We start from the raw sequence: 12,088 nt of genomic DNA, 5'->3' as shown, positions 1-12,088 counted from the left end.
GACACGGAGTGACACAGGGGGACACGGGAGCGTGGGGACACGGGGGGACATGGGGGGACAAAGGGGGACACAGAGGGACACAGCGGGACGCAGGGGCGTGGGGACACGGAGGGGGACACGGGGACACACACGGGGGGATACGGGGGGCGTGGGGACACCAGGGGACACGGAGGGACACAGGGACACAGGGGGGGACACGGGGGGCATGGGAACACAGCGGGGACATGGGGGGACACGGAGGGACACGGGGGGCGTGGGGACACGGGGGGGGACATGGGGGGACACGGGGGGACATGGGGGGGAACACGGGTCCCCCACCTGCCCCGTCTGCGTCCCCGTCCCCGCACGACCCCCCCCATGCAGGGACCCCGCAGCCGCAGGGCCCCGGTGAGAGGGGCCAGGGGCTGCTGTGGGTCCCCACTGGTGACGGCGACAGCAGCGGTGGCAGTGCCGGCGGTGGCAGCAGGGAGAGAGGCAGCACAGGCTGGTGAGCGCCGTGGCAGTGCCGGTGCCGGTGACAGCACCAGCAACGGTGCCAGTGCCATGACAATGCCCGTGCCGGTGACCGTGTCCCGGCAGTGCCAGTGCCGATGACAGGGACAGTGGCAGTGATGGTACCGCGGCGGTGTGGGTGACAGTGACAGTGGCGATGGCAGTGGCGGTGACGGCGGCGGTGGCAGCCTCATCTGTCATTCCGGCTGCGGCCGCGTCCCTCTGCCATCTGTCACCACCCGGTGCCAGCGCTGGCACCGCCACCACCGCCACCGTCACCCCTTCGCTGCCGGAGACGCCGTCACCGCCGCGGCCCGAAGCACCGAGGGGTGGCGCGAGGGGCCCCGGCTTTGGGCTTTGTCCTGCGGGGGACACGGGGGGACACGGCTCCGCAAAGCCCCCGGCCCCCCCAGAGCACCCGGTGCCCGCCACGGCCAGAGGGGACCCAGGCGTCCGGCACGTCCGAGCCCCCGTGTCCCCGTGCACACGCGTGTGCAGCCGGCGTGCGTCGCACAGGGCCCATCGCCCCCCCCCCCCGTCCCCACCAGCTGCTCGGGGGCCGCCAGCGCCAGATGTGCCGCCGCAACCGGCTGGGGCCGCAGATGGAGCCGAGCGCGGCGGGGGGGGGGGGGGACGGACGGGGACGACGGCGCTCACACACCCGCCGCCGCATGCGGCGACACGCCCTGACACGCCGCGACACGCCGCGACACGCCCTGACACATTGCAACATGCTCTGACACGCCGCAACCTGCAACGACACGCCCCGACACGCCAGGACAGGCACCGACACCACAGCGCGCCGGCTGCCGGCCCCGGGGACGCGCGTGGGACGGGGACCCGGGCGTCCGGGACCCCCTCGCCCCTGGGGCTGGACAGGGAGACCCTGGGAGGGGGAGATGCCCCCCGCGGTGGGAAAGCCGGGGCGGTGGGCTCTCGGCGGTGGGGAAGGACAAAGGCGGGAGCGAAGGAACCTCAGAGGCCCCAAAATCGGGCAGAGCCGCCCCAAAATGGGCCAATTTCCAGCCCCGCCCCTTGGCCGGGTTTAGGGGGGTTCACTGGGGGGGTGGGGGCTGGGAGCCCGGACACCCGGGTCCCCCCTGGGGAGGAGGGGGGGGCTGGGGGCTGCAGCGGTGGCGGGGGGGGCTCAGACGCCTGGGTCCCCCACCCCGGGGAGGCCTGGGGAACGTTTTGGGGCGATTTCGGGGGATTTTGGCTCTGGTTAGCGGCGGGTTTTCGCCGGCTGCCGAGGCCTGGAAGCCATTAGGGCTCCCCCCCCCCCCCCCGGCCCCCGGCAGCTTCAGCCAGAACGGGGCGGGGGGAGCGGACCCAGGCGTCCGGGGGCCCCGGCCCCCCCCGTGGGGCCGCCGTGGGGAGCGGCCCCAGGCGCCCGGGCTCCCCCCCCACCCCCTTTTCCCGTCACCCGGCCGCAGGGCCCCCCCCCGCCCCCCCCCCAGGGGGGACCCGGGCGCCCGGGGGCTGCTCCTGGGCGCGGGGGGGGCCGGGGGGGCCCGGCCGCGGGCAGGGAGGGGTTAACGGCGCCGAGCCCTTGGCAGCGCGCCCCGGGGCTTGGCTGCGGCTGCGGGGGGGGCGGGGGGGAGGGGCGGGGGGGGAGGGGAGCCCGCTCCGAGCCCAAATCGCCCCCCCCCCGGGGGAGGGGCGGCGGTTTCGGAGCATCGCGGCGGGGAGCGCCCCCCCCCCCCCCCCCGCCCCGCTCCCAGCGCCGTTTCGGGGTCCCCGCCGCCCCCCCCCCTCCAAGGCGGAGCCCCCCCAACACCAGAGGGGTCCCCACCCCCCGGGGTCCCCCCCCGTTACGAGCCCCCCCCCCCCCCCCCGGCGCCCCCCACCCCCGCCGGGGTCCCCCCGCCCCGGGCACCGCCCCCCGCCCCCGGCTCCTCCCCCGCAGCGCCCCCCCCGCCCGTCACCTCCCGGCGCGGCTTCCGCCCGCGCCTTCAGCCGCTTCCGCCCTCGCTCCCGCCGCTTCCGGCGTGTCACTTCCGCCGCCCGCGCAAGATGGCGGCGCCCATGGGGCGAGCGCTGGCGGCGGCGCTGGGCCGGGCCCGGGTCTCGCTGGCGATCGCGGCCCCGGCGCGGCCCTACCGGGCGGCCCCGCTGCGGCGCAGGACGGGCCCGGCCCCGGCGGACCCCGCGGACCTGCGGGCGGCGGCGCGGCGCTTCGGGCGGCTGGGGGAAGCGGCGGCGGTGCCGGTTTGGCGGCTCTGGCCGGACCCCGAGCAGCTGCGGGCGGCGGAGGCGGAGGAGCGCGAATGGGACCCGCCGCTGCGGGAGGTGGAGGCGGCGCTCGACCGGCGGGAGCGGGAGGAGGCGCGGCGGCGTGAGGAGAGGTGGGGCGGGGCGGCGGGGGCGGGACTGGGGGCACTGGTGGAACTGGGATCGGGGGCGGGGGGGGGCACCGGGGGAACTGGGGGCACTGGTGAGAACTGGGATCGGGGCTGGGCAGACACTGGGAGAACTGGGATCAGGTCGGGGCGGGCACTGGGGAGAACTGGGAGTACAGGGAGAACTGGGACCGGGTTTGGAGGGACACTGGTGGAACTGGGATCAGGGGTAGGAGGGGCACCAGGGGAACTGGGGACACTGGTGAGAACTGGGAGAACTGGGATCAGGTCTGGAGGTCACTGGGGAGAACTGGGGGTACAGTGGTGGCACTGGGAGAACTGGGGTCAGGGTTGGGGAGACACTGGGAGAACTGGGATCCAGTCTGGGGGGGGGCACTGGGGAGAACTGGGGGCACTGGGAGATCTGGGACTGGGTTTGGAGGGACACTGGTGGAACTGGGATCAGGGGTAGGAGGGGCACCAGGGGAACTGGGGACACTGGTTAGAACTGGGAGAACTGGGATCAGGTCTGGAGGTCACTGGGGAGAACTGGGGGTACAGTGGTGGCACTGGGAGAACTGGGGTCGGGGAGACACTGGGAGAACTGGGATCCAGTCCGGGGGGGCACTGGGGAGAACTGGGGGCACTGGGAGATCTGGGACTGGGTTTGGAGGGACACTGGTGGAACTGGGATCAGGGTTGGGGGAGGGCACTGGGGGAACTGGGACTGGGGGGAACTGGGGGCACTGGTGAGAACTGGGATCAGGGCTGGGGGGGCACTGGGAGAACTGGGATCAGGGCTGGGAGGGGCACGGGGACAACTGCTGAAAACTGGGAGAAATGGAATCAGGGCTGGGGAGACGCTGGGGAGAAGTGGGGGCGCTGGGACTGGGGGCACAGGAGGCACTGGGAGAACTGGGACCAGGGGGAGCGCGGGGATGGGGGGCGGGAGGGGGGTGTCCCATCCCGGGGTCCCTCCTGTCCCCCAGGCAGCAGCTGGTGGCCCGCAGCCTGGCGGCGATGCCGGCGCGGGTGAGCGCCTGGCGGCAGGAGCGGGAGCGGGCGCGGGAGCGGGCGCGGCAGGAGGCGGCGCGGCGGCAGCGGTTGCTGGCCGAGGCGGGGCTGGGGGGGCCCCCCCGCCCCGGGACCCCCCCCCGCGGCAGCCCCAAGGCGCAGGCGCTGCTGCAGGACCTGGAGCGGCGGCAGCGGCAGGAGGAGAAGCGCCGCCGGCGGCAGGAGCGGGAGGAGGCCGCCCGTAGCGCCATGGCCGCCGCCGAGGCTGCCGCCGCCTCCCGGCCCCCCCCCGGGGGCCCCCCCCGGGAGCACAGGGGCCGTCTCCTCCTGAGCCCCCCGCCCCCTCCTCAAATCACACCCACGCGGCCCCAAAATGGGTTTAAAATTCTGCATTTAATTTCTTCCCCCGAGTTGTGGTTCTTCCCGCGGTGCTGCCCCCCCCTCCCCCCCCAGGGCCGAACGGGGGAAGGGGGGGTCGGAGGGGGGGGGACGACAGGAGAAAGCGGTTTGCGGAGCACCCCCCAGCCTGGGGGGGCTCCGGGGGCTCCACCAATCGCTGCTGCTCCCTCGGGGCGTGGCAGGGCTGGGGCCCAATGGGGGTCCCAGTCCCGCCCCTCCCCGAAAGGCAAGAGCCACACCCACAGGCCCCGGGGGGGGCCGTGCAGAGCTGTGGCCCCCCCCCCCCCCGCGGTGGGACCCCCCAGGAGGCCGCGTGGGCCCCCTGCCCCCCCCAGCGGTGGGGGGAGGGTGGGGGGCGCCTGCCCCGGCCCCTCAGTCGTCGTCGAAGTTCTGGCTGAGCAGGAAGTTGGCCGCCAGGTTCTCGTTCTTCTCGCAGGCGAAGTAGGCCTGGATCACCAGGCTCTCGGGGAAGCCCAGTGCCTTCAACTGCACGGGGGAACCGTTCACTCTGGGCCCTACTGACACCCCGGGGCGGGCACAGCTGCCCACCACCACTGTTAACCCTGGACCCTAACGGTAGCTCTCGCTGCGCGCCCCCAAACGATAGCTCTGGACACGTTACCAATTGGGAGCACTAACTCTGGTCCCTAACGATGCCTAAAGACCAGCTATTGCCTTTCTAGTTCCCACTAACAGCTACTTTCTGCTGCTGTTTACTCTGGAGCCTAGTGACCACAGTCCAACCGCTGCCATTCTTAACAGCCGTAAGCATGCTGTGCCTCCCACCAGCGTTAACTCTGGACCCTAATAAGAGCTCTAAGTGCACTATTTCCCCAATTTGCTCAGCGCTGTAAACTCCGGTTCCTACTGACGGCTGTAAGTCACCTGCAGTGACTCGTGCCCGCAGATCATCCGTGCTATTAACTCTGGTGCCTACTAACAGCAAGGAACACCTGCCGCACCCTGCCGAGAGCCGGTGCCCCCTGCGGCGTCCCGTCGCCCTTACCCTTTCTATGGCTTCTTTTTCCTGAGGCGTCACCTGGATGTAGTTCATCTGAGGGGACTCGTCCCCGATGGCGCCCATCTCCCCCTCGAGGTCGCCCAGCTCCCCCAGCGGCTCGTTCAGCATCTGGATGAACTGCTCCTGGTGCTGGCTGATTTGCTGGGGGAGGGTGGGGAGGGGGTGAGTCGGGGGGTCCCGGGGGGGTCCCGGGGGGTCCGGGGGGGGTCGGGTACCTGGAGCAGCTGGGGGTTCTCCTGGCCCAGCTGCTGGAGCAGGGCGGGCAGCAGGGCCGGGTTCTGCTGGATCACCTGCCGCATGTTCTGGAACTGCGGCTGCTCCCGCAGGAACTCCAGCGGGTTCTCCCCTGCGGGTGGGTGGGGTCAGACCAGGCCACGCCCAGGGGTGGGGTCTGGCCAGGCCACCCCACCCTCCCCAGGAGGAGGAGCCTCCTCAGGCCCCGCCCCAGGAAAGTGGGACCTCCCCAAGCACTGCCCCAGGGGGTGGAGCCAGGCACAGCCCCACCCACTGACCAACCTCCTCCCAACCAGGCCACACCCACGAAGGGGCAGGGCCTGCCAAGGCCACACCCCCCCGGCACACAACCAGGTGGTGCTCCCAGGGGGCGGTCCCTAGTGCTCGCCCACACCCCAAGGGGAGGAGCCTCCGGGCCACACCCCTGACCAGGACCCCACCCATTGGGGAGGAGCCCCATGCCCCACCCCGAGGGGGTGGGGCCTCCTGGGGTGTGGCCAGCCCTGGCCCCACCCAGTGGGTGTGTCCCACGGAAGCCCCGCCCCACTGACCTTCAGGCGCCGGCTGCTCCGGGGGGCGGCTCTCCTGCACGGGCGGGCGCTCGGGCTCGGGGCTGCCGGGGATGCCCTGGGGGCGGCGGGGGTCAGGGGGGCCCCGAGCGCCCCCCCGGCCCCCCCGCCCCCGCCCCCGGCCCCCCGCTCACCGTCAGCAGGTACTCGACGGCGCGGTGGGGGTTGTTGTAGCTGGCGCGCAGCGCGGCCACCACCCGCTCCCGCTCGTACCCCATCGACATGATCTCCGTCAGCATCGTCTCGTACTCCGAGCCCGTCACTGCCGGTCCCGCGTCAGCGCTGGCCCTGGGACCCCCCCGGGCCCCCCCCGGCCCCAGGACCCCCCCGTCTCCTCCCGGTTACCTCCATTGCCCCATAACGAGGACCCCAACTCCAAAGATCCCTGTTGATCCATCCCGTTCCCTCACCCAGGGGCCCCCAAACCATCTTCCGCGACACCTCCTCCTCTTCTCCGTCCCCGCTCAGGAGCCCCCCACGCCTCCCCCCGTTCCGGAGCCCTCCCCGTGTCAGGGGCTGCCACGCACTGGGAAGCCCCCGCCCCACCGCTTCTCTGGGCACCACAAGTCCCCCCCCACCCCAGAGGTCCCCCCACGTCCCTCCCCCCTCGTGCCCCTCCCCCCGGGGACCCCCCATCCCCCCATCCCACGCCCCCGGCACCCACCGAGGGTGGAGGCGGCGTCGGCCGAGCGCCCCGCACTACCTGGGGGGGGAACAGAGCTGCGGATTCAAGAGAGAGATTTGGCAGCTGGTGCCTTTCTGGGAGCTCCGGGGCACAGCCGGCCCCCCCAGAGCCCCCTGTGGCCACCTACCCCCCTCCCCATGCTGGCCCAGCCCCAGCCCCCACTCTCCTGCTACTCCCCCCCCAAATATTCTCTGTGCTGGCCCCTAATCCCCCCACAGCCCCCCCAAACGCTTTGCTTCAGGCTCTCCCGGCCCCCAGACACAGGCTCTGACAGAATTAGACCCCCCTGCCCCCCAATTCCCCCTCCCTGGGGCTCGGTCCCCCCCTTACCCCGCCGCGGGCTCCGAGAGGGCGAGCGGAGGGAGGTCGTGGGACGGCGTCTCCTCGCTGGGGGCGGCCGGCGGCGGGGGGACGGCGTCAGCGGCCGGGGGGGGCCCTGGTGCCGCGGGAGGCTCCGAGGCGCTGCCAGCCCCGGCCTCGGGGGCTGCGGTGCCCAGTGCCGACTTGGCCTGTGGGAGGGGGTCGTGAGCGGGCAGCCGGGTCTGGGGGGGGGGTCCCGTTTTGGGGAGGGGGACCTGGGGGGGTCCCACCTTGGTCACCATGACAACCACGAAATTCTTCTCGTCGATGCGGTACTCGCGGATGGGGACGTCATCGCTCAGGATCTTCCCGGCGTAGATAAGCTTCTGCCCGGCCACGGGGAAGGCATCGCTGCCCTTCTCCGCCTCGATCTTCTCCTTCAGCGCCCGCACCTGGGGGCGCAGGGGGTCAGGGGCAGCCCCCAGACGGCGTCACCCCAAAAACACGGATTCCCACCAAAACCAGCGAGGACGCCCCGAGCCAGGGGAGCCACCGTCCCGCCTGGGGCCGGCGGAGCGACGGCCTCTGGGCTGAGGCAGGCGGCGGTGGGGGGTTCAGCCCCCCCCCAGTAATTCCCCCTTCAACCGCCCTGGCGTGCGGAGGACCCGGGCACCCGGGGCCGCCCCGCGGGGGGGCACTGGGGAGCCCCGGGCTGCACAACGAGAACCGCCCCCGCCGGCTGCGCCGCAGCGGGCGCGACGCCCGTGACCGCGCTCCCTAGAGGGGACAGGAGGGGACGGGGAGCGCGCCCGGGCCGAGCGGGGGGCGAACCCCCCCCCGCGTACCCCGCACACGGCTCCATCCTGAGCCGGGGAGCGGGCCGGGACCCGCCGCGGCCCCGCGGGGGCACAGAAGCCCCGGGGCGCCCCGCTCCGGGGGGAGCCGGACCCCGCCGCCGCGGGCGGGAGCGGGATCGGGGCCGCCCCAGGCCGGCGGGGGGGTGAGGCCCAGCCCCGCCCGCCCGCCCGCCCCGCGGGGCCGCTGCCGGCCGCGCCCGCCCGGGCCGCGCTCACCGTCTCATGCGGCTCCATGCGGATCTTGAAGGTCTGCTGCTGCAGCGTCTTCAGCGTCACGGTCACCGCCATGGCGCGGCGGCGGCGGCGGCTCCTCCCGGCGGCCCCACAACATGCAACTCACGCCGCCGCCATCTTAGGCGCCCCGCCGCTTCCGCCACGTGACGCGCGGCCGGAACTCCGTCACGGCGCGGGCCCTTCCCGCCTTCCCCCGCCCACACGCGCCCCGCCCCGCGGCGGCGCCCCCCCCGTCACGTGACACGGGGAAGGGCGCGGCGCCCCCGTCACGTGAGGCGCGCGGCGGCACAAAATGGCGGCGGCGGCGGGAAGATGGCGCGGGCAGAGGGAGCGGAGCGGAGGCGGCGGCCGGGACGAGCGTTAATTTAATAGAAACCGGCTCGCGACACCCGTACAGCCACGTGCGCCCGCGGAGCCCCACCCCCCCGCCGGTACCGGGGGGGCCTCCCCCCCCCACCCCCCCGCCCCCGCGGTACCGGGCCCGGCGCCCTTCCTGAGTCCTCGCCCCGGGGGGGGCCCGGCCCGGCCCCCCGCTCCCCGGGCCCGCGGCGGGCGGGCGGCGGCGCCCATAGAAAAGAGTCCAGGTCTCACAGAGACGAACGGTCCCGCCCCGGGGCCGGCCGGGCCGCGCCGCCCCTCACAGCTCGTCCCGCGGGGCCGCCTCCGCCTCCTCGGGCTCGGCCTCGGGCTCCTCCTCCTCCTCCTCCTCCTCCTCGTCCCCGTCCCCCTCCTCGTCCCCCTCCTCCTCCTTCTGCTGCTTCTCCTCCTCCTCCTGCTTCTTCCGCTGCTCCTCGTCCTGCTGCTCCTTCATCTTCCTCTCCGCCTCCTGCGGGACGGGGCGGGGGTCAGCGGGGGGCGCCGGGGCGCCGCGGGGGGGTCCCGGGGCGCGGGGCCGTCCCCTCCCCTACCTTGGTGGCCCCCCAGGTCTCGTTCCCGATCTCCTCCGCCAGCTTCTCGTCGTCGGTGATGAGGAAGTTGTCAAAGATGGTGCCGGACTTCACCTGCGGGACGGGGAGCGGTCAGGGGGCGACAGGGCCCCGGGGGGGCGACGCGGGGATGACACGGCCCCGGGGGGGCGACGCGCGCCCCCGTGACGGCGCCGACGGCGCCCCGCGCACCTGCCAGAGGTCGAGGCCGATGACGCCGAAGCTGTCGTAGGCGTAGAGGTGGGGGTCGGGGCTGTACTCGGGGTTGTCGATCTCGGGGTGCACCCACTTCCCCTTGTAGTCGGGGTTGTCGATCTGCCGGGGCCTCCACTCGCCCTGGGGGGACGCGGGGGGTCAGGGGGGCGCGGGAGGGGGCGCGGCCCCCGCCCCGGAGGCGAAGCCCCCACCTCACCTTGTACTCGGGGTTCTGGATGACGGGGGGCTCCCACTCCCCGTCCATCTCCTCGTCCCAGTCCTCCGGCTTCTTGGCGTCGGGGTCGGGGATGTGCTCGGGCTTGTCCCAGTCCTGGGGGGGCCGGGCGGGGTCAGGGCGCCGCCGCCGCCGCCGCCGCAGCCCCCCCCCGCCGCCCCCCACCGCCCCCCGCCCCACCTCAGGCTTGCTGTCCTCGGGGTCGTCGATCTTGGCCCGCTCGTCCCAGTCGTCGGGCTTCCGCGCCTCGGGGTCCTTGATCTTCCTGGGGGGCAGGAAGTCCCAGTCCTCCTCCAGGCTGCCCGACTCCACCCGCGCGTTGTCGATCTTCACCTCGTAGGTGTTGTCGGGACGGACCACCAGCGTGTAGAGGTGGGTGAACTCGTCGTCCTGCGGGGGGGGGGGTGGCTCAGCGGGGCTGCGGACCCCCCCCGCGGGGCGGGGCTGGGCCCCCGCGCCCCCCACCCACCTTGCAGCGGATGTCCTTGTTGATCAGGACGTTCTTCCCCTTGTAGTTGAAGATGACGTGGACCTTCTTGGTGCCGGGGCCGCAGATGTCGGGGCCTGGGGGGGGGGGGATACGGGGGTGAGGGGGGGCCCCGCGCGGTGCCACCGGGGGCCGCGGGGGGCCGGGGACCCACCGAACATGATGTTGTACTCGGAGTCGCCGTGCATGTCCTCCTGGCTCAGGCTGGCCGGGAAGAGCTTGACGTAGCCGCCGCCGCAGTCGATGTTCTGCTCGTGCTTCACCGTGAACTGCACCACCAGCGTCTTGTCCCGGTTGCTGAAGGGCTCGAAGCGCGAGGAGATGGCGTAGAACCGGGCGTCCTGGCTCGTCTGGATCCCTGCGGGACGCGGGCACGTTGGAGCGGGGGGGGGACTCCTGGCCCCGGGGGGTCCCCACCTGGCACGGCCCAGCCGCGGGGCTCCCCTCACCTTTGTCCTTCTCAGCGTCGCCGTAAAACTTCCCAGCAGTGAGGACGAACCGGCCGTAGTCAGGCTTGTGCTTCGATTCCACCCACCGGCGGGTCCAGGCATCTGCGGGAAGGGAGCGCTCAGGACCCAGAGTCCCCTCCCCACGGCTGGGGAGCCGGTTCTGCCCCCCCCAGCGCAGAGCCGGGGCAGCTCCTGAGGCCCGTCACGCTCCAGAGGAGCCCATCGAGGAGAGCTGCCTGCCTGCGCCCACAGCCAGAGCTGGGACCCCACCCCCCACATTGCTCCTCCCCCCCAGTGCTGGGAGCCCCAGAGGAAGCTGGGGTCTGGGGGTCTCCCTTGCTGTGGGGCTGCAGGAGGATTTAGGGTCCCGGGGAAGGACAAACTCCCAACACAAGCCACCTCCTGTCCCGCCTCCCCCCATAGGGAACACCCCAGCCCCCCCACTGAGAAACCCCTTGGGGGGTCCCCGCTCTTGACAGCCCCCATCCACTGCCTCTCCAGCCCCCCAGGCTGGGGGGGGCCTCTCAGCCCCCTGTAGCCTCCCAGGGCCCCGTTCCCCAGCCCAGGGCAGAGCTCCTACACAAAGTTCTCCCCAGGAGCACCCATCCAACTGGGGCCTGAGCCCCCCTCCATCTTTCTCCTGAGCCGTACCCCTCTCCTAGATCTCTCAGCCCCCTCGTCTCCCCCAGCTCTACCCGAGGACTGACCCAGAGCCCTAGCCCCCCCATCCCTCCAATGACCCTTACCCTCCTCAGCTCTGATCCTTCACCCCCCATATGACCCCCATCCTCCTCAGCCCAGGTGAGACCCCTCGCTCCCCACCCCATCCTTCCCGTCTCCCCCCCATCCACTTCCAAAACCAGGCCCTCCCCCACCACGGCCCCCGACCTCCAGCTCAGGGGAGGCCTCCAGGCTCTCCTGTACCCTCCCTCACCTCAGGGAACGCCAAGGGTCCCCACAGTCGCCTCCCTCACCTCGGGGGACTCCCCCCTCGACCCCCTGTACCTCAGGTGCCCCCCAAGGCCCTACAACCTCCCTCCATCTCAGTAACGCCCCCCCCCCAGGTCCCCTTCACCTCAGAGGACCCCACGGCTCCCCACAGGCCCCGCCCTCGCCTCAGCCGTGTCCCCCCACCAGGGGACCCCCGCCCCGGCCCCCCCCCCCCTCACCTCCATCCCCGAACTCCTCCCGGAAGAACTGGGTGGGCCCGGCCGCCGCCAGCGCCAGGAGGGCGCCGAGCATGACGGGGAGGCTGAGGCGGCTCCTGAGGCGGCTCATGGCGGCGGTCCCACGCGACGCGGCCCGGTTGCTCCCTCCCTCCTGGCCCGGCGGCGCCCGGCACTGCGGAGGGGGGCGGCGGCGGCGCCCGCTTTTATATGCCCACCGCCCCTCGGCCCGCCCCCGGCCCCGGCCCATTGGCCCGCGCCCGCGCAGGGCCCGCTCCCATTGGCCGGCCGCCCGCTGGCCGGTGGCGACGGCGCCCCCGAACGTTGGCGTCCCAGATGGCCGCTTCCCATTGGCTGAGCACGACGACCAATGAGGAGCGACCACGCTTTCGGAGGGAGACGCCCCCCCCCCCCCCCCCGCGCGCTCCTGTCCTCGCTCCGCGGGGAGCGTCACCGCAGTCACGTGGGGCCGGGCGCTCTTAAAGG

The 12,088-nt window shown here is 73.4% G+C and overlaps 2 protein-coding genes across 2 annotated transcripts; both read right to left on the bottom strand.

Moving 5' to 3' along the window:
• Positions 1-4,494: 4,494 nt before the first annotated feature.
• Positions 4,495-8,305, bottom strand: LOC309601210 (UV excision repair protein RAD23 homolog A-like). The gene is made up of 9 exons (XM_082334142.1): positions 8,127-8,305; positions 7,344-7,505; positions 7,084-7,262; positions 6,733-6,788; positions 6,203-6,330; positions 6,051-6,126; positions 5,481-5,611; positions 5,251-5,406; positions 4,495-4,730 (listed from the first exon to the last, which is right to left on the bottom strand). Exons 1-9 carry the CDS (start codon positions 8,196-8,198, stop codon positions 4,617-4,619), a joined length of 1,074 nt encoding a protein of 357 aa, XP_082190268.1. The 5' UTR covers positions 8,199-8,305; the 3' UTR covers positions 4,495-4,616.
• A 310-nt stretch (positions 8,306-8,615) lies between these two features.
• LOC309601159 (calreticulin-like) lies at positions 8,616-11,803 on the bottom strand. Its single transcript, XM_082334057.1, has 9 exons — positions 11,606-11,803; positions 10,437-10,538; positions 10,142-10,345; positions 9,970-10,064; positions 9,681-9,890; positions 9,483-9,596; positions 9,263-9,406; positions 9,053-9,145; positions 8,616-8,970 (listed from the first exon to the last, which is right to left on the bottom strand). The coding sequence occupies exons 1-9, from the start codon at positions 11,712-11,714 to the stop codon at positions 8,782-8,784; spliced, it is 1,260 nt and encodes a 419-aa protein (XP_082190183.1). The 5' UTR covers positions 11,715-11,803; the 3' UTR covers positions 8,616-8,781.
• Between the last annotated feature and the right edge of the window lie 285 nt (positions 11,804-12,088).

The sequence above is a fragment of the Platalea leucorodia genome (assembly GCF_965183815.1).
Source record: "Platalea leucorodia genome assembly, chromosome: 29".
Lineage (NCBI taxonomy): Eukaryota > Metazoa > Chordata > Aves > Pelecaniformes > Threskiornithidae > Platalea > Platalea leucorodia.
Note: the sequence above shows the minus strand (reverse complement) of the source record. Positions and strands in the feature narration are given on the sequence as shown.

Excerpts from the sequence above, each read along its gene's own strand:
- LOC309601210 (XM_082334142.1), bottom strand. The coding sequence starts at position 8,198 with ATGGCGGTGACCGTGACGCTGAAGACGCTGCAGCAGCAGACCTTCAAG. Across the intron at positions 6,789-7,083 it reads CTCTCGGAGCCCGCGGCGGG|CTCTGTTCCCCCCCCAGGTA; the intron begins GTAAGGGGGGGA and ends TTGAATCCGCAG. Across the intron at positions 6,331-6,732 it reads CGACGCCGCCTCCACCCTCG|TGACGGGCTCGGAGTACGAG; the intron begins GTGGGTGCCGGG and ends CGGGACCGGCAG.
- LOC309601159 (XM_082334057.1), bottom strand. The coding sequence starts at position 11,714 with ATGAGCCGCCTCAGGAGCCGCCTCAGCCTCCCCGTCATGCTCGGCGCC. Across the intron at positions 9,597-9,680 it reads CCGAGGACAGCAAGCCTGAG|GACTGGGACAAGCCCGAGCA; the intron begins GTGGGGCGGGGG and ends CGGCCCCCCCAG. Across the intron at positions 9,407-9,482 it reads TCCAGAACCCCGAGTACAAG|GGCGAGTGGAGGCCCCGGCA; the intron begins GTGAGGTGGGGG and ends GCGTCCCCCCAG.